Source organism: Microcebus murinus, chromosome 2, assembly GCF_040939455.1.
Source record: "Microcebus murinus isolate Inina chromosome 2, M.murinus_Inina_mat1.0, whole genome shotgun sequence".
NCBI classification, from domain to species: Eukaryota; Metazoa; Chordata; class Mammalia; order Primates; family Cheirogaleidae; genus Microcebus; species Microcebus murinus.
Window position 1 is genome coordinate 34,671,235 of NC_134105.1, and position 26,973 is coordinate 34,698,207.

Sequence of the window (26,973 nt, forward strand, 5' to 3'; positions counted from 1 at the left end):
GTGATGAAAATATCCAGGAATTAGATAGTGTTGATAGTTGTACAACTATGTGAATATATTTTTAAAAATCATTAAATTGTACACTTTATTTATTTATTTTTTGAGACAGGGTCTTGCTCTGTTCACCCAGGCTAAAGGGCAGTGGCATGATCACAGCTCACTGTAACCTCAAACTCCTGGGCTCAAGCCATCCTCCTGCCTTAGCCTCCCAAGTAGGTAGGAATACAGGCATGCACCACTATACCCAGCTAATTTTTTTATTTTCTGTAGAGATAGGGTCTCATTATGCTGCTCAGGCTGGTCTTGAACTCCTGGGCTCAAGCAGTTCTCCCACCTCACCCTATGATTACAGGTTTGAGCCACCATGACTGGCCTGAATGTACACTTTAAAAAGGTAAATATATGGTATTTAAATTATATCTCAATAAAACAAAAAGTAGCCCAACATAAATACTTTCAAAATTTTACCTAATTTAAAACAGAATTTTAAAAATAAAATAATAAAATAAAACAACAGAATTTTAGCACACTTTTTTAAAGGTGTGATAAAATATAAAAATACATACACAGAGACCAATCACACAGAGAATGATGTGTTTCAATTCATAATTTACATTCAACCCAGTAGAATTTTATTTATGACAGAAAAACTATCTGGTTCTGATCCTGTCTGGCTGCAACTTTTTAGGTTCCTTGGAATGTGAGATTGGTTTTTCCTCAGACTTTTCCTCCTCTACCACTACTTTTTACCCCTTCCAAATTCCCTTATTGTTTTTCCGCAGGAGTTCCATCTCCTAACACATTTTGTATCTTTACAAACTTTGTATAACAGGAATAATTCTCTAGTATTTCACTTTGCATTATATTTTAAGACTTATTTATATTGATACATGGAGATATTATCTTTTTATTCTCTCATCACTGTCTAACATTACATGAATATTCTACTGTTTCTTCATTCTATTACTGATAGACATTTGAGTTGTTTCTAGGTTTTTTGTCTTGTTTTTATTTTTATTTTTTAAGAGACAGAGTCTCCCTCTCTCGCCCCGGCTAGGGTGCAGCATTGTCATCATAGCTCATTGCAACTTTAAACCTCTTGGCTCAAGCTATCCTCCCACTTCAGCCTCCCAAAGTGCTAGGATTACAGGTGTGAGCCATTGTGCCTGGGCCATAAAGCTATTTTTTTTAAATTAAATTTGTTATGTGTTGTTACAGGAACATAATCATTATGTATACAAGAACATAATCATACCTTGATCTTTTATCTAACAGCCTTACTTCCTTTAAGACTATATCAGCAAATTATCTTAGGCTTTTTATGTAGACATTATTCATCTCAGAATAACTCATAAAATGAGTATAAGAATGTTTCTAGATTTAGGAAAAGTTTATCTAACGTTATGATTATCCATAAATGTTTGGTAGAAGTCACTTATAAAACTACGTGGGCCTCTTGGGAGGCTGAGGCAGGAGGATTATTTGAGCCCAGGATTTTTTTTTTTTTTTTTGAGACAGAGTCTCACTTTGTTGCCCAGGCTAGAGTGAGTGCTGTGGCGTCAGCCTAGCTCACAGCAACCTCAAACTCCTGGGCTCAAGCAATCCTCCTGCCTCAGCCTCCCGAGTAGCTGGGACTACAGGCATGTGCCACCCATGCCTGGCTAATTTTATATATATATATATTAGTTAGCCAATTAATTTCTTTCTATTTATAGTAGAGATGGGGTCTCGCTCTTGCTCAGGCTGGTTTTGAACTCCTGACCTTGAGCAATCCGCCCGCCTCGGCCTCCCAGAGTGTTAGGATTACAGGCGTGAGCCACGGCGCCCGGCCCTGAGCCCAGGATTTTGAGGTTGCAGTGAGCTATGATGAAGCTACTGCACTCTAGCCCAGGCAACATAGGGAGACTCTGTTTCAAAATAAAATAAAACTTTAGAATTTTATACATTAAATCATTGAATTGTATGGCATGTAAATTTTATATCAATAAAATTGTTTAAACCAGTTATTTAATATCATAATAAAAAAAATAACTACATGGACCTGATTAGGATGGCTACTATAAAAAAAAAACAGAAAGAAAGGAAGGAAGAGAGAAGGGAAGGGAAGGGAAGGGAAGGACAAGGGTTGGCAAGGAAGTGGAGAAACTGGAACCCTTGAGCACTGTTGGGGAGATTGTAAAACGGTACAACTGCTATGGAAAACAGTATGGAGCTTCCTCAAAAAATTTTTAAAAGTACCATATGATCCAGCAATGTCACTTCTGGGTATGTATCCAAAAGAACTGAAAGCATAGTCTCAGTCTCATGTTCATAGCAGCACTATTCACAATAGCTAAGAGGTGGAAGCCACTCAAATGTCTATCAACAGATTAATAGATAAATAAAATATGGAATATTATTCAGCCTTAAAAATGAAGGAAATCTTAAAGCCAGGAGGCTGAATCGGAAGGACTGCTTGAGCTCAGGATTTCGAGATCAACCTGAGCAAGAGCAAGACCTCATCTCTACTTAAAATAGAAAAAAATCAGTAAGGCATGGTGGTGCGCACCTGTAGTCCCAGCTCCTTAGGAGGCTGAGGCAAGAGGATCACTTGAGGAGAGTGATCCTCTTGAGCCCAGAAGTTTGAGGTTGCTATAAACTAGGCTAGCGCCATAGCACTCCAGCTCTATCTCAAAGAAAAAAGAAGGAAATTCTGTCATATGGTACAACATGGTTGAACCTCGGAAACACATATTAAGTGAAATAAGCCAATCACAAAAAGAAAAAATATTGTATGATTCCACTTATATGAGGTATCCAAAGTAGTCAAATTCATAGAAACAGAAAGTAAAAATTAGCCGGGCATGGTGGCGCATGCCTGTAGTCTCAGCTACTCGGAAGGCTGAGGCAGTAGGATCACTTGAGCCCAGGAGATTGAGGTTGCTGTGAGCTAGGCTGATGCCACAGCACTCATTCTAGCCTGAGCAACTGAGACTCTGTCTTAAAAAAAAAAAAAAAAAAAAAAAAACCCATATTCTAGAAGGCCTACCAAGGAGTTCATGACTCAACTTGCAAAGTTAGTTGGAAGTCATTATTTCTTCTGTTCCCTCCAAAGCAGTCTTAAATGATACACCAGTGCGTGGGGGGAAAGACGAGTAATTGTTTAATGGGTATAGAGTTTCAGATTTGCTAGATGAAGTTCTAGACATCTATTTCACAATAATGTAAATACACTTAACACCAATGAACTACACACTTAAAAATGGTTAAGATGGTGTATTTTATGTTATGTGGGGGTTTTTTAAATCACAATAATAAAGAAAATCTGTATGGGCCTAGAATTGTTTTGATAGATTTTTTTTTTTGAAACAAAGTCTCACTCTCTTGCCTGGACTAGAGTGCAGTGGCATCTGCCTAGCTCACAGCAACCTCAAACTCGTGGGCTCAAGCCATCCTTCTGCCTCAGCCTCCGGGTAGCTGGAACTACAGGCAGGAGCCACAACGCCCAGCTAATTTTTTCTATTTTTAGTTGTTTTGGCTAATTTCTTTCCATTTGTAGTAGAGACAGGGGTCTCACTCTTGCTCAGGCTGGTCTTGAACTCCTGAACTCAAGCAATCTTCCCGCCTACGCTTCCCAGAGTGCTAGGACTATAGGCGTGAGCCACGTGCGCTCGGCCTTGTTTTGATAAATTTTTAAAATTACTAGTTCAATTTCTTTTATTGCTAAAAGACCATAAAGATTTTCAGTTTCTTCTCAAGTCAGTTTTGGCAAGTTTTTCTTACTTGTTTTTATTTTTTATTTTTATTTTAAGCCAATCAAATTTAACAGTGCAGGATTATATACCAACTTTAGTGACACTAATGTTATTTCTTAGTTGTTTCTAAAAAGTGCTTTCCCTATTGAAGCTACCTTTTCATTAAATTGTTTGTTTTATTATTGTTTTATTGTTATATTGCTTTATTATTTCATTAAAGTGTTTGTTTGCTCATTAAATTGTTTGTTTTATCTCTAATTCTGTGTAGTTACCAGATAAGTCCTATCAAAAAGTATCCAGTACTCTGGCTGGGCGTGGTGGCTCACGCCTGTAATCCTAGCACTCTGGGAGGCCAAGGTGGGCGGATTGCTCGAGGTCAGGAGTTCGAAACCAGCCTGAGCAAGAGCGAGACCCCATCTCTACTATAAATAGAAAGAAATTAATTGGCCAACTAATATATATATATACAAAAAAAAAAAAATTAGCCGGGCATGGTGGTGCATGCCTGTAGTCCCAGCTACTTGGGAGGCTGAGGCAGCAGGATTGCTTGAGCCCAGGAGATTGAGGTTGCTGTGAGCTAGGCTGATGCCATGGCACTCACTCTAGCCAGGGCAACAAAGCGAGACTCTGTCTCCAAAAAAAAAAAAAAAAAAGTGTCCAGTACTCATTTGAAACCATAATCTATTAAGTAGGGACTTACCTATAAATGAGACAGATTACAGTGATGACTTCTTGTGAAATTTAACCTACAGATATTAAGTAAAGGCATCTCAAAATGCAAAAACTGATCAGTGATAGATTCATACACAGCAATCCCTAAATCTAATTATTCTTATTAAATCCTTTCTGATATATTCTTGAAGATTCTTTAATGTAAAATGTTTTATATTCCAATGTTTACTCTACTAAAACTATAAAATGAAGGTGTCATGACTTCGAAGAAAAAGACAAATGGAAATTTAAACAACTATCCTTAAAAAGGTGCTATTTTTGCCCATTTCAGTTCAGCATAAAAGAGCTAAATCCTTGGTTTTAACAGATTTTAATTGTTTCAAATTCAGTGTTTTCTTTTATAATAAAAATAATACTCAAATATAAATGACTAAGGGGGAAAAGAACATGGATGGATAGATAGATAAAGTGATTGATACTTATACTTAAAACATATTCTAAGGCCAGGCACAGTGGCTCATGCCTGTAATCCTAGCACTCTGGGAGGCCGAGGCGTGCAGATAGCTCAAGGTCAGTAGTTTGAAACCAGCCTGAGCAAGACCGACCCCGTCTCTACTATAAATAGAAAGAAATTCATTGGCCAACTAATATATATAGAAAAAAAATTAGCCGGGCATGGTGGTGCATGCCTGTAGTCTCAGCTACTCGGGAGGCTGAGGCAGTAGGATCACTTGAGCCCAGGAGATTGAGGTTGCTGTGAGCTAGGCTGACGCCACAGCACTCATTCTAGCCTGAGCAACTAAGTGAGACTCTGTCTCAAAAAAAAAAAAAGCAAAAAAAAACCATATTCTAGAAGGCCTACCAAGGAGTTCATGACTCAACTTGCAAAGTTAGGTGGAAGTCATTATTTCTTCTGTTCCCTCCAAAGCAGTCTTAAATGATACACCAGAGATCAGCAAATTATGCTACGTCCCTTTATGACATCCACAGATAGCCTTGGTGTTTTAATACAAAATAAGCAGGAATAATATTTCTTTCTTATCTAAGCAAAGGCTCCAAGGAATATGAGACACCAGACTATTACACAGAACCTTTATTTTGTTCAGGTGGAAAGAATAAATCAAAAAGACTATCCTACCTATCCTTCATAGTCCAAGTTGAAATATTTATCTCCAAAGTCTTTCTTCTACCCTACCCGACAACACCTCTTTCTCTTGAATTTCTATAGCACTTGTTGGTATCACTCTTTTGATATTTAGTCACCTTTACTAAATCTCATTTTTTCACCTATAAAGAAGAGCTAATAGTCTCTGTCAAATGATTGTCTATGTGTGAATAGGTGTCACCAATACACTGGTTTTGAGAGTTATCTTTTCATCATTATGAACATCATTACAACAATCCCTAGAATATTACAATTGATCATTACTAAATCTTTGTACAATATATAGCACTTTTATTACTTTAACCATATAAAACAAGCACTTCTATAAACCCTTTAGAATAGGGTTCTAAGCTGCAACATGTTAATAGCTGCAAAACAGTTTTTTATATGAATGTATCATTAATTGCTTAACTATTTTCTCAATGTTGGATATTAACGATTCTCTTGCCAATATCTATCCAGCTCCTTGTTCTTTTGTCACACCACCCAGTAAATCTCTCAACCACAGGTAATCAATCCAACCACTTGCTTCCTCTATTCCTATACCACAACTGCTAAATTCTCCTGAAGAAAATAACAGGTTGAGAATTTGTGCCACTAAAACTTTACAGTCTCTAATCTTAACTGAGATTACTATCCTGTTGGTAATTCATCCATATGCCTCCCATCAGTGACCTTTTCCAACCCACACAGCAATCACTGGCTACTCTAGATCGCAAGCCCAATACTCTATATTTCTCTTCTCTCACAATTGCCCTTTACCAGAAAAAAGAAATCTGACCTCATCCAATCTTCTAACCTACATTCCTTTCAAACCCAGGTTCTTCCATGTAAGTGTTAGGCAAAGGTTTATTTCCTCCTTCCCTGTTCTATCAAATCACACAGCCCCCAAATATGTAGTCTTAACTCTACTTCATAATCTCCACCAAAACATAACACATGTTCAACTCTTTTATCTTAAAAAAAAAAAATTGTGTCTGAGCTCTACTTCTCTCTATTGCTACCTCTCATTTTTGCTTCACAGCAAGTTCTCTAAGAATGGTCTGTATTTGTAGTCTCTATTTTCTCACCTCCTATTTACTCTTCAATCTGTCATAATTTGGCTTCTATCCCAATCACTAGATACACTTTGTTACCTGGGCTAGAGTGAGTGCCAAGGCATCAGCCTAGCTCACAGCAACCTCAAACTCCTGGGCTCAAGTGATCCTCCTGCCTCAGCCTCCCAAGTAGCTGGGACTATAGGCGAAAGCCACTTTGCCTGGTTAATTTTGTTTCTGTTTTTAGTTGACTGGCTAATTTTTTTTTTTTCTATTTTAAGACTGGGTCTTGCTCTTGCTAAGGCTGGTGTCAAGCTCCTGACCTCAAGTGATATCACCTCCCGCCTTGGCCTCCCAGAGTGCTAGGATTATAGGCATGAGCCACTGTGCCCAGCCAAAATACACATCTTGTTAAGGTCCTCCCAATAGCAAAGTCCAGTAGAAGTTTTTCTATCATTATTTCACATAATCACTTTAGGTTTTACATTGTTAGCCATTTTTTCCCTCTTGAAAATCTCTCCCTGGGCTTACCAGAGACCAATCTTCTGTTTCTTTTCCTACTTTCTCAGCTTCTTTTGAGTTTCAAATCTAATCATACTGGTTTAGCATATTATGTGTTAAGAGTTCCCCACTACATATAGGATAAAGTCCAAACTCTTTAGCATGCCATATAAAGCCCTACATGGTCTGGTCTCTGCTTACTTTTCCAAGCTCATTTTCCTGTCATATACTTCCCACAGGCATGTTTCACACTAGACACACCAAAACACCAGCAGCTCATCCAAACACACAACACCCTCCCATGCCTTTGTACATATGGTTCCTTGTACCCCATAGAATGCCCATCCCCAACTCCTTCTCTCACTCTCCTTTTTCTTTCTTTTTGAGACAGGATCTTACTCTGTTGCCTAAGCTAGAGTACAGTGACATCATCACAGCTTACTGCAGCCTCCAACTCCTGGGCTCAAGTGATCCTCCTGCCTCCCAAGTAGTTGGGATTACAGGTGCACACTACCAGGTCCAGCTATTTTTTTTTATTTTTTTATAGAGATAGGGGTCTCACTCTTGCTCAGCCTAGTCTTGAACTCCTGGCCTCAAGTGATCCTCCCAAAGTGCTAGGATTGCAGGCATGAGCCACCACACCTGGCCTCTCTCTTTCACCACACTCCTGCATCCAACTACTTTTTTTTAAGAGGTCATACATGGTTTTTTCCATGAAATCTTCCCCATATCCTCAGGCCTTGTTAAACGCCACCTCTTCTTTGATTCTACAGAGCTTTTCTCAACCTTCTAACATAAAGTTATTAATTATAGTTTAGCTGTTGACCCCTTTCTTTGTACTTAGACTGTGAACTCCTTGAAGGCACACATTTTCTTATTTATTTTTGAATCTCCAGTGCTGAGTGTCTCACACATAGAAGGCATTTGATAAATATTTGTTGGATTACTGCTTGAGATGATCAGCATTTAGGATTACCATAGAGAAAAAGTGAAGATCCAAGAATAATTATGTTGAAAAGAAGAGCAGTGGGATTTGACTGAAGGCAGATAATGAAAAAAAAAGGTCAGCCTGGAGACAGAAAAATTTATTTTTTAATTTTCCCATAGAAAAAGTTAAAATGAGCCATAGAAAAAAAGTGATGATTAGCCACACTTGCTACAAATATAACCTATGGCTTCCCTTGTCCCAAGATTTTACCCACCCTGATCTCAAAGCCAAATACACACTAGAGCCCCTAGAACTAGAACACCTCTAGCAAATGAGATGTGCAGATGCCTCTATCAAAATCTCTAGCAAAGTCTCTCATCTTAACCTAACATTTCCCTATCACTGTATCACAAAAACACTGACCTTTAAGAAAGATGTAGAGTACCTGCTATACGCCAGACACTAAACTATTATTTCATTATATGCATATGTGAAAATATTCATATATGTGCTTATATAAATATTATAATTTATAATTCTTATAAAAATCCTTGTGAATTAAGTATTATTACTACAATGTTATAGATGAGAATCGTTCAATGTCACAGAGCTGGTAAGCAGACCAAATTCAAACCAGTCTTCTAACAAAATACAATACTCTTTCCTCTCAAAGCAGCAAATACTTAAAAATTCCAAATGGTCTTTCAGGCATCCCTCACATTAAATGTAAGGTCAATCCTAAACTAGCCCTGTATGGCAGATACTATAGAATACTTAAAGGTAATATGAGACATTCACCAACCATATTTTCTGCTAGTAATGACCCTCTCTCTTTTACTTATACTTCCAATTCCTCACTTTAGCCAACCCTAAGAAATAGAGTTGACAAAAATTTTATTCTTGCATTTAGAGTCTATGGTAGACAGAATAATGGCCCTCCGAAGATGTCCACATCCCAATCCCTGGAACCTGTGAAAATGTTACATTACACAGAAAAAGGAGTTTGCAGGTGTGATTAAATTAAGACTATTAAGATGGAAAGATGATCTTTGAATTATCCAGGTGGACCAAAATAATCACAAGGGTCCTTATAAAAGGGAGGCATATGTATCAGAGTCAGAGAAGGAAAAGTGACAACAGAAGCAGAGGTCAGAGAGAGAAATTTGAAGAAGTAACTCCACAGGCTTTGAAATGGAATAAGGGGCCAGGAGCCAAGGAATGCAGGCAGCTTTCAGAAGCTAGAAAAGGCAAGAAAGTAGATTCCTCCCCAGAGCCTCCTGAAGGAATGCAGCCCTGCCAAGACCTCCATTTTCAAAATTCTGACCTCCAAAACTCTAAGATAATAAGTTTGTGTTGTTTTAAGCCATTAAGCTTATGGTAATTGGTTATGGCAGCAATAGGAAACTCTTATAATAAAGAGTCCCACATATTAATGCTTGAGAGTAAGAGGCAGCTCCAAGTTTATCTTTCTGAAGATTAAAATGTTCTAAAACTTAGTTCCAGGCTGAGCATGGTGGCTCATGCCTGTAATCCTAGCACTCTGGGAGGCCCAAGCGAGTGGATGGTTTGAGCTCAGGAATTTGAGACCAGCTTGAGCAAGAGCAAGACCCCGTGAGAGCAAGATCCCATCTCTACTAAAAATATAGAAAGAAATTAGGCCGGGTGCAGTGGCTCACGCTTGTAATCCTAGCACTCTGGGAGGCCAAGGCGGGTGGATTGCTCAAGGTCAGGAGTTCAAAACCAGCCTGAGCGAGACCCTGTCTCTACTATAAAAAAAATAGAAAGAAATTAATTGGCCAACTAATATATATATATATATAAAATTAGCCGGGCATGGTGGTGCGTGCCTGTAGTCCCAGCTACTTGGGAGGATGAGCCAGGAGGATCGCTTGAGCCCAGGAGTTTGAGGTTGCTGTGAGCTAGGCTGACGCCACGGCACTCACTCTAGCCTGGGCAACAAAGTGAGACTCTGTCTCAAAAAAAAAAAAAAAGAAATTAGCTGGACAACTAAAAATATATATATAAAAAATTAGCAGGTGTGGTGGTACATGCCTGTAGTCCCAGCTACTTGGGAGGCTGAGGCAGTAGGATTGCTTGAGCCCAGGAGTTTGAAGTTGCTGTGAGGTAGGCTGTCACCACCACATTCTAGTCCGGGCAACAGAGTGGGAATCTGTCTCAAAAACAAAATTTAAAAAAAATAAAACTTAGTTCCAGCATCTACTTGTAAATCTTTTCATTTTTAAATATACTTTTAATGTTGTTTTCTCTATATAACAAATCTAAGACAAAAATGGTCTACAGTTCCATCATCAAATCGATATTTTCTTTTCTTTTTTTTTTTTTTTGAGACAGAGTCTCGCTTTGTTGCCCAGGCTAGAGTGAGTGCCGTGGCATCAGCCTAGCTCACAGCAACCTCAAACTCCTGGGCTCAAGCAATCCTTCTGCCTCAGCCTCCCGAGTAGCTGGGACTACAGGCATGTGCCACCATGCCCGGCTAATTTTTTCTATGTATATTAGTTGGCCAATTAATTTCTTTTTATTTATAGTAGAGACGGGGTCTCGCTCTTGCTCAGGCTAGTTTTGAACTCCTGACCTCAAGCAATCCGCCCGCCTCAGCCTCCCAGAGTGCTAGGATTACAGGCGTGAGCCACCGCGCCCGGCCTGATATTTTCATTTAATTATATTTTTTTATTTCCCTTCCTTCAACATATTCCATTTCTACATATTTGCAGTAATATCAAGGAATAAATTTTTTTTTTCTTTTGAGACAGAGTCTTACTCTCTTGCCTAGGCTAGAGTGCCGTGGCATCTGCCTAGATCACAGCAACCTTAAACTCCTGGGCTCAAGCAATCCTCCTGCCTCAGCCTCCCAAGTAGCTGGGACTACAGGCACACACAACCATGCCCGGCTAATTTTTTCTATTTTTAGTTGTTTTGGCTAATTTCTTTCTATTTATAGTAGAGATGGGGTCTCGCTCTTGCTCAGGTTGGCCTCCAACTCCTAGGCTTAAGCAATCCTCCTGCCTAGGCCTCCCAGAGTGCTAGGATTACAGGCGTGAGCCACCCACGCCCGGCCTGGAATGAATTTTATAATTCACATTTTTACCAATAATGCTTACTCCGCAAGTTTCTTTTCATTTTGCATTTTTTTTTTTTTTTTAGCAATCTTCTTAATCCTTCCCTTCCCAACCTCAGGTAAGGATCTTTTGCTGTTCCTGCAATATTTCAAAAATACTCCTGCCTTAGGGTCTTTGTAATTGATCTCACTCTACTTATAATATCCTTCATTCAGTTATGCCTATGCTCACTCTTTCACTTCCTTCAGGTCTCTGCTCAAAATGTCATTTTAAGTGAAAGAAGGTATTTGCAACACATATAATAGAAAAAGAACTCAGAATCTATGACTCCTACAAATCAGTTAAGAGGGAAAAAAAGGACAATTCAATAGAAAAATGGGCAAAAGACATGAAAATGCATTTCATGAAAGAGGATAATCAAACAGCCAACACATGAAAAGATAATAAACCTCATTTGGAGTGAGAAAAATACAAATGAATTTAAACCACAATAAGATTCTGATGCTGAATGAACTGTAAAAAAAAAAAAAATAAAAATAAAAAAAAAAAAAAATAAACCACAATAAGAAACCACTATACACACACTTGAGATTTGCAAAAACTTAAATGTCTTACAATATTTAGGGCTGTTGTGGATATAGAGTAATTCTCAAATACTATTACAGAGGGAAATAGTTTGGCATTCTAGAAGGGATGACATACACAGATTCTATAAATCAGAATCTTTGAATCCCAGATATATGCCCTACAGAAAAAGGTTGACTGATATGTAATAGTATATATGTAAAAAAAAATGTTCATAGCAGCATCGTCCACAGTAGCCAAAAATTGAAACTACCCAATTATCTATCAACAGGAGAAATAAACTGTGATACACAATGAAATACCATACAGTGACAAAAAAGAAAGATCCACAGCTATGTGAAAACACTATAGATAATTCTTAATACTGAATGAAAAACACAAGAGAATATATACTGTATCATTCCATGTATATCAAATTCAAAAACAGGCAAATAGGCCGGGCGCAGTGGCTCACGCCTGTAATCCTAGCTCTCTGGGAGGCCGAGACGGGCGGATTGCTCAAGGTCAGGAGTTCAAAACCAGCCTGAGCAAGAGCGAGACCTCGTCTCTACTATAAATAGAAATAAATTAATTGGCCAACTAATATATATAGAAAAAATTAGCGGGGCATGGTGGCGCATGCCTGTAGTCCCAGCTACTCGGGAGGCTGAGGCAGGAGGATTGCTTGAGCCCAGGAGTTTGAGGTTGCTGTGAGCTAGGCTGACGCCACGGCACTCACTCTAGCCTGGGCAATAAGTGAGACTCTGTCTCAAAAAAAAAAAAAAAAAAAAAACAGGCAAATATAATATATATCATTAGGGATATAACTATACAGAAAAACAAGGAAGCAACTACCATAAAAAGTCAAATCAATGGTTACCTCTCCTAGGAAGAAGGGGAACAATTAGAAAAGGGAATGCTTTAGGCTTCTGGGAAGCTGGCTATCTTCAACATCTTTATCTAGGTGGTGGTTACATGGTTATTCACTTTATGTAAAGTCAATAAACTATACATTTATATTAATATTTTATATACTCTTTATTAATAGTGTGTATTATATTTCACAAGAAGGTTAAATCACCGTATCAGTGAGGCTTCCTCTGACTACTCAAAATAAAATAGTAATTTCTTCTCTGTCCCCCTTAGTCAGTAGGTATTTTCTCTATGGTACTTATCTCCACCTAACATACCATATATTTATTTACTTCTTAATTTTTTCATTGGTATATCTCTTCCCACATAAGGCAAGGACTTCGTTTTGTTTATGGCTATATTCCTTTGAAAGTGTACCTGGAATAAAATACACCTTTATATCTTTCTCCAGGTTCTATATAATCCGAAATAAGAATGTGAAACATAGTTTTAGGGTTTTTTTTTTTTTTTAAATAAAAATGTGATCCTATTATACACATTTCTTTATAATTTGCTTGTCTTACTCTATAATCTATCACAGACATCCTTCCAGGTCAATACATGCAGATTTAACACATTCTCCCTGAATTGTAAAATATTTCACAATATAGGTACATTATAATTTATATTACATATCCATACGCACTATTGCTGGACATTCGGGCTGTTTTTAAGGGCAAATATTAGAAACAATGTCACAAAAATATCTCATACATATACCTTTACCTGTTGACACTTTTATTGCTACAGAATTGATTCAGAGAGAGAGCAATTTTACTAGATATTGTAAAACTTTCCAAAAGTCTGCAGCAATTCACATTTCCACTGGTATTGAACCTAACTCATGAATCTTAAGAGTTAATTTTCTTATAATTTATACCCATTTGTTTTCGAAAAAGATGAGGCAGCTTAAACATATGAAAACTAAAAGTGACCTTAGCAACTAAAACCCTAGAAACATTCAGCTCCCACTGTAATCGCTCCCCCACCCTTAGGAACCCCATACTATCTGATTTACTGCCATCCGCTCTAGGTCCCAAACCTAGAAGCTGTAGGAGCCACTCTCCTCCCTCCCCAAGTAAAACCTAAGAGAAAAAGAACCTCACCGGGCCGGGCGCGGTGGCTCACGCCTATAATCCTAGCACTCTGGGAGGCCGAGGCGGGCGGATTGCTCGAGGTTGGGAGTTCGAAACCAGCCTGAGCGAGACCCCGTCTCTACTAAAAATAGAAAGAAATTAATTGACCAACTAAAAATATATATACAAAAAAATTAGCCGGGCATGGTGGCGCATGCCTGTAGTCCCAGCTACTTGGGAGGCTGAGGCAGCAGGATTGCTTGAGCCCAGGAGTTTGAGGTTGCTGTGAGCTATGCTGACGCCACGGCACTCACTCTAGCCAGGGCAACAAAAGTGAGACTCTGTCTCAAAAAAAAAAAAAAAAAAAAAAAAAAGAACCTCACCAAAAGCAGAAAACTCAGACCATTTCACCACTGTCTCATTTTTATGTAAGAGGCCATATAATTCAAACCTGTCCTTCCTCCTTAAATTGCCTTTCTTGGTTAATAATACCACCATCTCCCAAACCAGAAAATTAGAAGTCATTCTAGAGTCCTTCATTTTCCTCAAGAGTCCAGTCCCATCAATCCTATTTTTTAAACAACCCTGCTATTCATTCTCACTGCTACTAACTTTGCCTTAGGCTTTCAAAACATCTTTATTCTGCACTGAAATGGGCCCCTAACAAGTTTCTCTTCTTACTCTCCTCCAATCTATTTTTCACTTTGCAGCCAAAATATTCTCTTCCCTACTTGAAACAGTCAGTTAGCGGCTCCCTAGCTGTTCACAGGATAAAGTCCAATCCCTAAATATAGCATTCAGGGCCTTTAATGATCTGGACCTCACCAATCTGTCCAGACTCAGCAACCTGTCCTGTTCAGCCTAACACTACATCCCACCTCACACACTGTGCTTCAACAAAACTTATGGTGCTTTAATAACTCTATGAATTTGCCCAGGCTGCTACCTGTCCCTAGTCTATCAGTAAAGCAATCATTCCCTCTTCTTTCTTTATATGTTCTTTTATTACTATACTTCATTCATTCAACTAATATTTATTGAGTACTTTCTATATGCCAGAGACAAGACTAGGTATTAGAGATCCAGCAACTGCTTATGGACCCAGTCCTTATCCTGATGGAATTTATAATCTTATGAGAACTAAAGAGGCTAAAAACTAATAAAAAGTATGGTTAAGGATTAAAAAGTAGGTAATACAGTATATAACAGAAATGTACATTAGATGATAGCCATGAGAAAGAAGTGAGTTATAAAGAGAAGTACTATATGCATTTGTTTACATTTATGTCTTCTTTAATTATAGTCCGAGTTCCTTGAGGGCAGGGATTATGTCATCTTCATATTGCCAACCAGGACAGTAAACAGGAATGTACAGGGATGTACACTGACTTATACTACAAAGACCACTGCCCTATTCACTCCTGAGATAATCACTGTGACCAGACAAATGCTCTGGTTGAGAGGCCTGGATCATGTGCCCACCTTTAAACCAATGGATTAGGTCAACTCCACCCAAGCTACATCACTGCAAATGGGAGAGGAGTGGTTCCAAGAGAAAAATTAGGAAGCTGTTACCTAAATAAGAGGGAAGGGAAGCTAGGTAGGCAAAAACCAGCAGTCCTCTCTTTAGTGGACTTTTTTTTTTTTTTTTTTTTTTTGAGACAGAGTCTCACTCTGTTGCCCAGACTAGAGTGCCATGGCATCAGACTAGCTCATAGCAACTTCAAACTCCTGGGCTCAAGTGATCCTCCCGCCTCAGCTTCCCAAGTAGCTGGGACTACAGGCATGTGCCACCCATGCCCGGCTCATTTTTTTATATATTTTTAGTTGGCCAATTAATTTCTTTCTAATTTTAGTAGAGAAGGGGTCTCGCTCTTGCTCAGGCTGGTTTCAAACTCTTGACCTTGAGCAATCCGTCCACCTCAGCCTCCAGAGTGCTAGGATTACAGACATGAGCCACCGTGCCTGGCCTTAGTGGACATTATTGTTATCCTCCTAAAACATAACTTGTTCCCTCCCCACACTGGTATGGAGTTTAGGTGGAAATGACCCTTTCCCCAGCTCCAGGAATAGGCCCTGATCTGATGCAGCAATGGTTCTCGAAGTGTGGTTGGTGACCAGCAAAATCAGTAACATCTGGGAACCTGTTAACAAATACAAATTCTTGGAATCCAGGCCCAAACCTACTGAATCAGGTACTTTGTGGGTAAAGTCTAGCAAACTGTGTTTTAACAAATCCTCCAGGTAGTTCTGGTGCATTGCACACTCAAGTTTAAGAACCACTGGTCTAAACAAAAAAAGCTATACAGCCGGGCGCGGTGGCTCACGCCTGTAATCCTAGCTCTTGGGAGGCCGAGGCGGGCGGATTGCTCAAGGTCAGGAGTTCAAAACCAGCCTGAGCAAGAGCGAGACCCCGTCTCTACTATAAATAGAAAGAAATTAATTGGCCAACTGATATATATATAAAAAAAAAAAAAATTAGCCGGGCATGGTGGCGCATGCCTGTAGTCCCAGCTACTCAGGAGGCTGAGGCAGAAGGATCGCTCGAGCCCAGGAGTTTGAGGTTGCTGTGAGCTAGGCTGACGCCACGGCACTCACTCTAGCCTGGACAACAAACCGAGACTCTGTCTCAAAAAAAAAAAAAAAAAAAAAAAGCTATACAGATTTAAGATGGCAATCCTTTGGAACACAGGATGGTCCAATTAGTGTCAAGCTCAGGACTTTTGTGTTGTATTTGTGGGAAGCATCTTCTTTCTCTCCAAGGAATGAGGAAACATGCAGTCCCAGGAGGCAAAGGCAGCCATCTTATACTACCAGGGAACCCAATCTGAGATAAAATTTGATATAGGATAAAGCCAACAGATTAAAGAAAAACAGGGCCAAAGCCTGATAGCCTTGATCAAACCATGCCAGGGGCCCTCACTCCCTTTGGTCTTTTCAAATACAAAGCCTATAAATCCTCTTTATTTTAACTAATTTGAGTTGGATTTTCTATTATTAAAACCAAAAGTATCCTGACATCTACTACATCAAGTTACACATCTAATCCAAAATTACCATAGAGAGATTGTATTACAAAGTACTGTCTAGTCAACAGCCTCTCTCTAAATTAGGGTTGCCAGATTTAGAAAATAAAAATACAGGACATCCAGTGAAATTTGAATTTCAAATAAGCAATGAATAATTTTTTAGTATAACTATGTCCCAAATATTGTATGGCCCATATTGCATGTATTTCATCTGGCAACTCTACTATAAACTCCCATGGCTGAGCCCTAGGAATCAAAAAGAGGCCCAGGGTTAGTCTCAGTAAGACAGATAAGATAGCTGCTCTGACAGTTCATGACTATTCAGAGAAAAACTAAACCCCAAATCCTGAATTAATGTCCTGCAGTAGGTCTAAACCACGATAGTCTTTTTAAAACTAAACAGACTTCCCCCACCCGCACCCCAAGACAGAGTCTTGCTCTGTTGCCCTGGGTAGAAACAGACTTCCCCCACCCGCACCCCAAGACAGAGTCTTGCTCTGTTGCCCTGGGTAGAGAGCTGTAGCATCATCATAGCTCACTGCAACCTCAAACTCCTGGGCTCAAGCAATCCTCCTGCCTCAGCCTTCCCAGTAGCTGGTACTGCGCGCATCACCACACCTGCTAAGTTTTCTATTTTTTATAGAGACAGGGTCTCGCTCTTGCTCAGGGTGGTCTCAAACTCCTGAGCTCAAGAGAACTCTCCCTGCTCAGACTCCCAGAGTGCTAGGATTACAGGCGTGAGCCCATCTTTCTAAAAGTCAAAAGATGTTATGTTCTCTATGACAGTTAAGTGCGACAGAAACAAAAATGTTGCTGTGTGAGTATTCATAGCTTCTTTTCTTTGCTCCCTTGGTTCCTGGCCCTTATTAGATAGACCAGTGTAATGAAATGAGCAAGGGAGAGAGTTTAATGGAGACAGGTACTCCTGGAAGAAAAACAAATAAGTTTGAGAAGGGGAGAAAAGAAACAGAAAGAAAGACTGCTCAAGTTGTTATGAGAAATTAGCAAGTTTTAAGAGAGAGAAGGAAGTCTGAAATTAACCATGCAAAGATACTTATGAAAGATGAAGAAATAGGATTTTAAGTAATATTGCAGTATGCTATGAATGTAATCCCTTTTGGCATATTTAAGAGGATGGAATAAATATTTAAATTACTTTTCAATTTAATTTGATTGTTAGGCCAGTTCTTCCTCTAAATGGGACACTGTGGAGATGGACAAGGCATCCTAACTTAATAATAATAAAAATAACAACAATAATAATAGATACCTACACTAATGTCTTACATGTACTATTTCATATAATTCTCACAATAACCCTACAATGGAGCTAATATTCTTCTCCCTGCTCTACAGATTAGAAAACTATTCAGGGTCACAAACTAGAAACAAGACAAGACAAAAACAGGAAATCCCAAGAACTTGAGTCTAAAGCTCTTAAACACTGAGCAATGAATGCCACTCCCATTTTATATCAATATCTAATACTCACGCACTTAAACATTACACTAATAAGAAAAAATGGCCAGATGTGGTGATTCATGCCTGTAATCCTAGCACTTTGAGAGGCCAAGGCCAGAGGATCACTTAAGGTCAGGAGTTTGAGACCAGCCTGGGCAATATAGCAAAACCCCATCTCAAGAACCCATCTCAAACAAAAAAAAATATAGACTGTACTATAATTTATAAAAAACTTACCACTAGTTTCTAATTCTTCAAATTTTCAAAAATGACTTTTATTCCAAACCATAAAATCTTGCTTATAACAACATTAAGCACTGCATTTTTTTTCATTATTTCCTTTGTTAGAATAAATTCTCTTCATAAGCTTAAAGGTCTATGCTGATAATAAATAATATCAATATTTTAAAACTTAAATCACAAAATGAAGCTGGCTAGATCCATAGGCCTAAGATTTAACAATATATTTGGGCACTGAATATTTAGTGAAAAAAAAGATACAAAAGAACTATGACACTCTGACCTCAAGAAGTTTATCTTCTTGGAGAGATAAATTATATTCATGAAATAATTAAATACCATAATATGATACATAATTCCAAGTCAAAATAGAATAACAGACCATAGCTCCAGATATAAAGTGGTACAGTGCTAGAATTTTTAGAGAAAATATTAAGAAGGAAGGAAGACTCACACAGGATCCTGATTTGAAGATGGGAGTGGAATGAGTATATATTCTACATACGAAGCAGCATACAAAAGCTTGGAGCTAGAAATGAGCACAGTATATTTAGAGTATTGAACTAGAAGGACTTGGGCTTGAAGAGAAATGTGAATAGAGGACTAGTAATAAAGTTATAAATATAAGTGGGTACCATGTTACTAAAGATCGTGTATGGCAAGTTTAAGAATATGGTCTCTGCTTAGAAGAAATAGAGAGCTGCTGATTATTTTTGAGTAGGACAGTAAAATAATGAAAATAACATTTTTGTAGGATTAGACTGGCTGAAGAATTCAGGATAAATTTATACAGAAGGGTAAGAAGAAATTAAAACAGAGTAACCAGTTAGGAGGTAATGTTTAAGAGCCTGGGCTTAAGAGTCAGGCAGACAGACCTGCTCTGCTACCTGCTAAGCTGTGAGCCATTAATAAGTTACTAAACCTATCTAAATCTCAGTTTCCTGTCTGTAAAATGGGATAATAATAGTGCCTATTTTATAACATTGTTGTGTAGCTAAAAGAAAAGCATTTATATTGCCTTCATTACAAATCATTTCTAATGTGACATGATAAGAAACTGGACAAGGGCAATAGAAACTAAAAGGAAAAGATGACTTGGAGGGACATTTACAAAGACTGATGAGATTTTATAACTAGAAAATACCCTAAAGAACATTTCTACCCAAAAACTGGATAAAATGTGGCCCCAATTTAAATGTCAGGGATGAAAAAAATGGGGCAAAATAGCTAAAAGGTTTTGACTGCAAGAGTATCCAAATAGGTAGACTTGGGATAATTATATGTTATCAATAATACCTCTAAATATAAGCTACAATTATTAGGTACATATTACAATATTGAGATAGTACAGCTAATCCCCACAACTCTGCAAGGTAGGTATTAGTTCGATGTCACAAAAGAGATAACAAATGCTCAGAGAGGTTAAGTACTAGCCATATAATCTTACGCAGAGAAAAAGCATAGCTAGTTTTGGAACCTATATCATCTATTTCCAAAGCCTGTGTTATTTCTACTACACTAAAGCTGCCTCCTCCTTCAATACTCCCTTTAATTTAAAAATTATGCCATATCACACAGACATATTTGTAATTCTTTTTCTACCTACCTGGTTAAATACAGTGAGCACAAACATGTCCTATCCTTTCTATATTCTAAGAAAAATATAAAATATAGAAAAGATAGGCCGGGCGTGGTGGCTCACGCCTGTAATCCTAGCACTTTGGGAGGCCGAGGCGGGCGGATTGCTCAAGGTCAGGAGTTCGAAACCAGCCTGAGCGAGACCCCGTCTCTACCAAAAATAGAAATAAATTAATTGACCAACTAAAAATATATATACAAAAAATTAGCCAGGCATGGTGGCGCAGGCCTGTAGTCCCAGCTACTCGGGAGGCTGAGGCAGTAGGATCGCTGAGCCCCGGAGATTAAGGTTGCTGTGAGCCAGGCTGACGCCACGGCACTCACTCTAGCCTGGGCAACAAAGTGAGACTCTGTCTCAAAAAAAAAAAAAAAAGAAAAGAAAAGATAGAACAAGTATTTAGCATCAAAACGGTGGTAAGAATCAATTTTAAAGGCATTGTGAAACGGGAGAATCACTATACTTCTAATGAAACATAGTTGGATAAACTTTAAACTATAATATACTAAATGAAAGTAATGGCTAATCTTTTTCAATAAGACATAAAAAGATATTGGCCTCTTGGAGGCCGAGGTGGGAGGATTCTCAAGGTCAGGAACTCGAAACCAGCCTGAGCAAGATCGAGACTCCGTCTCTACTAAAAATAGAAAGAAATTAATTGGCCAACTAAAATACATAGAAAAAATTAGCCGGGCATGGTGGCGCATGCCTGTAGTCCCAGCTACTCAGGAGGCTGAGGTAGAAGGATCACTTGAGCCCAGGAGTTTGAGGTTGCTGTGAGCTAGGTTGACACCACGGCACTCTAGCCAGGGCAACAAAGTGAGACTCTGTCTCAAAAAAAAAAAAGAAAAATATTGGCATGGCTTTTACATCATTTGATTGTATTAATTTAACATTTGTCCCATATTACAATATAATTAAAAAGTGATACCTAGATCATAAAAGAAATACCTTACCACACACAGGAGAAGCATTTATATATAACGTGAACCCATCAAAAGTCTAGGATTAAAGAGAAAAATTCAACCACAGAAGCAGGATACCCAAGCTGCTAAGAGTAAGAACCATGCAGTGGCAGGTGATCTATGTCTTCAGTGTGGGTCTCAGCAAATATTTTCCCCAACCACAGGGCAAATGTACCAGTTTTCCACCAAAATGTTACTTTATCTAAATTTTACAAGGTTGAAAATACCAAGTAGGCCAGGGTAAGTAAATAAGTTTCCTTGAAAAAAACCTTTACATCTGGCCTCAAAATCAGAAGATATTTTACCTATTGGCCACCAAACTATGTAGTATAACTTCTAGACTAGCAGTTCTCAAAATGTGGTCCAGAGTTCAAAAGACTCTTTCAGAAGGTCTAAGATGTCTAAACTATTTTCATAGTATTAATAAGACATTATTTGCCTTTTTCATTCTCATTCTCTTATAATTGTACAGTAGAGTTTTCCAGAGGCTATGATCTGTGATATCTCAACAGACTGAATGCAGGAGCAGACATGGGAATTTATATGTCTTCTGTGAAGTCCAATATCAAAGATATTTGCAAAAACATAAAACAATGTTACTCTTCTTGTTAATTTTTCTTGTTTTTTAGAAAACATAGTTTTTTTCATTTAAAAAGTTATGTTATCACAAGCTTCATTTTTTAAAATTAATTAAATAAATTTTTTTACATTTTCTCGGTTTCATTCTAACACAGCAAATATCAATAGATACAACCACTTAAACAGAAGCTCTTTGGGGTTCTTAACAATTTTTTAAGAGTCTAAAAGGAGTACTAAGATCAAAAAAATTGAGAACCATGTTTCTAGACCTTCTTTATATTCACATTTAACCAAACAATTAAAACTTTTAATTTTCTAATTACCTACTGAAGAGATATTGCTACCCTAAAGATAATTTCAAAAGTTTGTCTTGATGAAAACTAAAAAAGTCTACACTCTTAAGACTTGTGTTCATTAATTTTTAAATTTTTAAAATTTTTATTACATTTTCCTAAAATAAAACCAATAACAATGTCAAAACTAAAGTGCTGAGCTAATAAGATCACTAGCTATATAAGCTTTTTGCATGGGTTTATAATGAGTTGTATATGGGTAATCCTCCAATAGCTCCTATACCAAATGAGACAATCTTTGAGAGGCCTACCCAGCAATTGCTTTGCTATGGAGTAATCCCAATTCCCAAATTCACAGCAGGACTAACCAAGATGCTTATAAGCAATTCTCTGTACCACAATCTTAACATTTTTACAATAAAAAGCTTTATGTTTCATCTCAACAGTTCAGTATTTCTACTTCTGCCAGGAAATACATAAACATTAAAACATTAAATCCCCATTTGGATTCAACTTTTATGTTATCTGTGAGAGCAGACATAGGAATCCATGCAGTTATTTAGAAACCTTCAGGATGCACAGTAATGACAGTTACTGAAAATACAGCCTGGAGGGAAACATCTTTAAAAAAACAGTTTTTGAGGCCACTTGAAGCAATAATACATAACAATTTTACATTTATGGTTCTGTCTAAAATTAAGATGAAATACATATAAAAAATAGTGGCACCATTACAGTTAAAGGCCCTAAGTAAACAAATGTCTAATTCAAAAGTTATTTAACCCTAGGCTATTGCAATAGCCAAGGAATGAGATGACCAAGGACCTTAAGTGGAAAAGCACCTGAGGGCTAGGAAAAAAACGGTGCTCCTTAGTTATTTATTAATTCAACGCATATTGATTAAATTGTCTACTATTCTCAAGACCCTGAGCAACCTAAGACACTCATTCATAACCAGGTGGGAGGACAATTCCACAGGGGAAAGTATACATAAATAAGTACAGTAGTTACTCTAAGCAAAATGAAAGAAATTCCATCTGAGAATGTTAGAAGAGGGAGGGAAAATGAAGGAGGAATAACTTCTAACAGAAGGGATCAGGGAACATATATCCTGGCAAAGAAGGCACCTGACCGGGGTCCTAAACATATGTATATAAAATTTTAACATGTGACCATGGGGAGTGAAAGGCATCCAGGAAGAAGAAAAAAGCATACATTCAAGGAACAGCAAATACAATATAGCTTTCACAGAATTTATGATGAATGCCAGGAGGAGAATGAACTGGAAAATTAGATTGTAAGCAAAAATAGAGGGACTTATATGACAGGGTAAGCAATCTGGTGTTCTTCTTAGTAGCGAAAGGGAAGACATTGGAAGGTTTTTAAAGCCATTAGATTAGTTTTTGAAGGTAAATCATCAGATGATACTTTAACTAATTACTGTGGATTGTAGAAACAGGAGACAACAGTCCGTGTGCTATCACACCAGTACAAGCAGAAAATAAGAGTTATAAACTTGAACTGGGGTAACAGCTAGAAAAACATATAAAGCATGCTGCAACCATTTCACTAATGATATAGTTTTAAATGCTTTAAAAACTTAATTTATTGCACAAAACAAAGTTGGCATTCACATTATTTCTATGAAAAACCATTTACTTCATAGGCAATGTTTCAGCATACTCAAGTGTGCTTCCTTTTAAAAAAGCTGTTAGGAATAACTAATCATATTCTACATTAATGCTCCAAAATAGGTAATAAAGAACAGCATATGTATATTTTCCATATTCTCAATAGAATCTCAGTATGCACAATTTCATTTAAGGATAACATTCTAAACTCAAAAGTTTATTTCCATAGAAAATAAAGTTTGGATCAGAATTTTCTATACAACGTTATAAAACCCACATTTCCATATAATCGTAACAGTCAACTTTTCTTAAAATTATTTTTGGACAACTTGACTCAACTTGGCCAATATTTTTCTACTAGGCCAACATTTTTCAACCATTAGTGCCTTCATTTTCTCCCCTCCTCCCTATTCACCTCCCACCCAACAAATTCCCTTTGTATGTCTGCAAGGCAAGATACTATATAATACAGTATAATTCTAAGGCAGTTTGAATATATAATTGTTATAATAACAGGAATCTAGAATTATTAACCTTACTTTTTGCAAGAGAGGTACCAGTGATGTACTAGATTTCCATTCCTATGAATGACAAATGTATCTAATAGAAGTGATGCTTTACCATTATGGGGGAAACAAAGGGGAAACACAATAGATGGGTGGCAAATCTTACAAACTTTACAAAACACTGAAAAGCTGCATCTGGATTGCAGTCACAATTATAAAAGCAAATAAAGAAGGCTCTAAAATGAAGGAAAAGAAAAAAATTCTAAGTGATCATTAAGAGTGAAAAAGGGTTTTTCAATATTAGTTGTTAGTATAGCATCATTTAACACTATGACTAATTGAAAAAAAAATAAAGAGGATAATTCACTGTTTGCAAGAACACAGAAAACAATTTCTACATACCTTCTATAAGACAGTTATACTTCATTACATTTGCATGGGGTCAAATCATTTCAAACGTTTCCAAAAATACACAGTCTTATAATAAGTGAGGTTCCCCAATCCCCAATGACACACAATTTATTCTGTAGGCTTAAGCTACAACACATTTTTAAAATACATAAAGAATTCATCCACAATTGAAACAAGCAGTCACAAAGGCCCTCTACTTATTCAAAATCATTACATAAAGCACTGTCTGTAATTGCAAAGGGGGGGTTGAAAATCTGACAGCTAATAATCATAAAATAGAGTAGACTTTAATGAAAAAGAAAAACATCAAATTTTCCATTTTCCCTTCCTTTTCCTTTCCTACCAGACACACAAAACGTCTGTAATGGCCTCAGACAAAGCTTTAAAATAAAAATACAGTACTGCATATGTATACTTTATATTATGTGTATAGGAACCTATCACATATATGTACATATCACATATTCACAGGAAAGAGGAACATTCCTTTTTTACTCTAGGTATTGTAGTTCTATTAAACTCTATCCCATAAATTAAATCATCATAAATTAAAGAGTAATAAAATACTGCACATAGATTTCTCTGAGCAACTATATTCTATGGAGGAAAATCTCAGACTAAGACCATGAGCGAGTAAGAACGCCCAATCCCTAAAAATCACTAACCGGCATTTGGTTTCTATAACAGAAGAGAGTCTCAAAACGAATAATCACATAGGCATCTGAGTTTCAAAAGTTAACCAAGGTAAAACACAACGAACCAAATTAGACAAATGTATGAAATGACAAGCTTTAAAGAATTCACCCAAAGGGAATTCAAGAGAGGGATATAAAACGTCCCTTGCAGGTAGAACAGTCTTTGATCGAAAAAGGAAAAAAAGAAAAGTGGAGGCACAAGAAAAACCTGAACGACACACAACGTAAAAAAAAAAAAAAAATTCAAAATATCAGGTCTCTCCTCCCAAGCCCACTCCAGCCCCCACCCCCACCTTTGCAGGACAATAGGATCGGGGTTCTAACTGCAAACTTTAAACGAGTAAACCAGAAGCAGTTTTACTGCAGCTGTAACTGCAAATCTGCCCCTCATTCAGAATCTAGCGAACCCAGGAACACTTCTACCCTGAAAACATCACCAAGGTATTGGTAAACACAGAAAGACCCATCATAAGATTCTTTTTTTCTCCCAAGTACCTGGAGGATCCATTTCAATATAAAATATCAGTTCTGTCGAATAGGGCATCATCACCTCCCTCCAGTCTGCGTCATCGCGGTCCATACTCCACACTGTATTGTACATCGCGCTGTCAGGGGCAGGCCGTCAGGAAATATATAGAGAGCATATATATTTTTTATCTGGTATTTAAAATCTAAAAATATAGATCTGCAAAAGTTCCACACGGAAATGTACTTCGGGCTTTCCAACGGCCGGTACGAGTCCAGCCAACTACCAGGACGAGGACAGGGTCCTCCTCCTCTCTCTTCCTACAGCACCCAGCAAAATGCCCCCCGAACTTTCAAGATAAGGGCTGTTCTCGGAGGGGTACAAGAGGCTTGGGGGATGGACGGCAGAGGTGTAAAAAGCGGTTCCCCCAAATCCCTTCTACACAGTCGCTCTCCAAAGAGAAAAGCTCCCACCGCCTCCAAATCTTTCCGCGGAAGCCACTTTTGTGTCCTTCGGCAGAGGGAGAATGAAGAGCGGGGAGGAACGAAGGGAGGAGAAAAAAACACGTTGGGTGAAAGCCGGGGAAGTGACAAAGGCAGGCATAAAAAGGGGGTTAGGGATTGAGTTCAAGTTTCGGGGTCCCACTAGTCTGCAAAAAGCAATCCCCGCAGGGGCCGGGACTTGGGCTCCGTTCCGGTCGGGTTCGGAACCGAAGCTGCCGCAGCCTTGGAATTGGGGCCCGTCGGAGAGTCCAGTCAGTTCGGCTCGGCTGTGCGCTCCCGCCGGGGTGTAAGCAGCCCCGCCGGCACCGGCTCCGCTCACGCTCTGCCCGGACTCCAGCCACTAGAGTTTCATTTTAACGGCGCGGAGGGGACACCCTCCCCCGCCTCCACGATTCCACACCCCCTCCCCAACTGCTGAGGCGAAACCCAACCACGCCGGGAAGGGGGGAAAGCTAGCATCACCACTCCCTCCCACTCTATCCCGCCTCATTGTGCTGGATTATGACAGGTGCCTCATAAAGTGTACAGGAAGCCTTCCTCCATTTCGGCTTTCAACTCTCCCACCGCTCTCTAAGCCTTAGTTCCTTTATCAGCCATCCTCTCTCTCCCCCAGCCTCAATCAAAATGGTACGGTCCGGGCGCTGGCCGCACTCCAGGAGTCAGTGCCGGGAGCTCGCAAGCCAGGCCGGGAGGGAGAGGGAGAGGGGAGAGAGGTAAGGTGGTTGCTGATTGGCTGATCCCGGTTGCCGGAGTCGGGAGCCGGCGTCTTTTGTCTGCCTTGCTCCGGAGAAGGAGCGGGAGACGGCTGCGCGCCCCAAGCGAGCCAATCAAGAGATAGCCGGCGCCGGCCGGTGAGGCAGCGATTGGTCAGAGCCCAGTTACTAAGCGGGAC

The 26,973-nt window shown here is 38.6% G+C and overlaps 1 protein-coding gene across 1 annotated transcript in view; it reads right to left on the bottom strand.

The window, feature by feature from the left end:
• Positions 1-26,480, bottom strand: part of PIK3R3 (phosphoinositide-3-kinase regulatory subunit 3) — a 107,949-nt gene extending 81,469 nt beyond the window's left edge. Inside the window, exon 1 of the mRNA XM_012776053.3 lies at positions 25,608-26,480. Coding sequence (XP_012631507.1) covers positions 25,608-25,713 — 106 coding nt within the window. The 5' untranslated portion in view covers positions 25,714-26,480. The remainder of the gene's footprint in view (positions 1-25,607) is intronic.
• Positions 26,481-26,973: the final 493 nt, after the last annotated feature.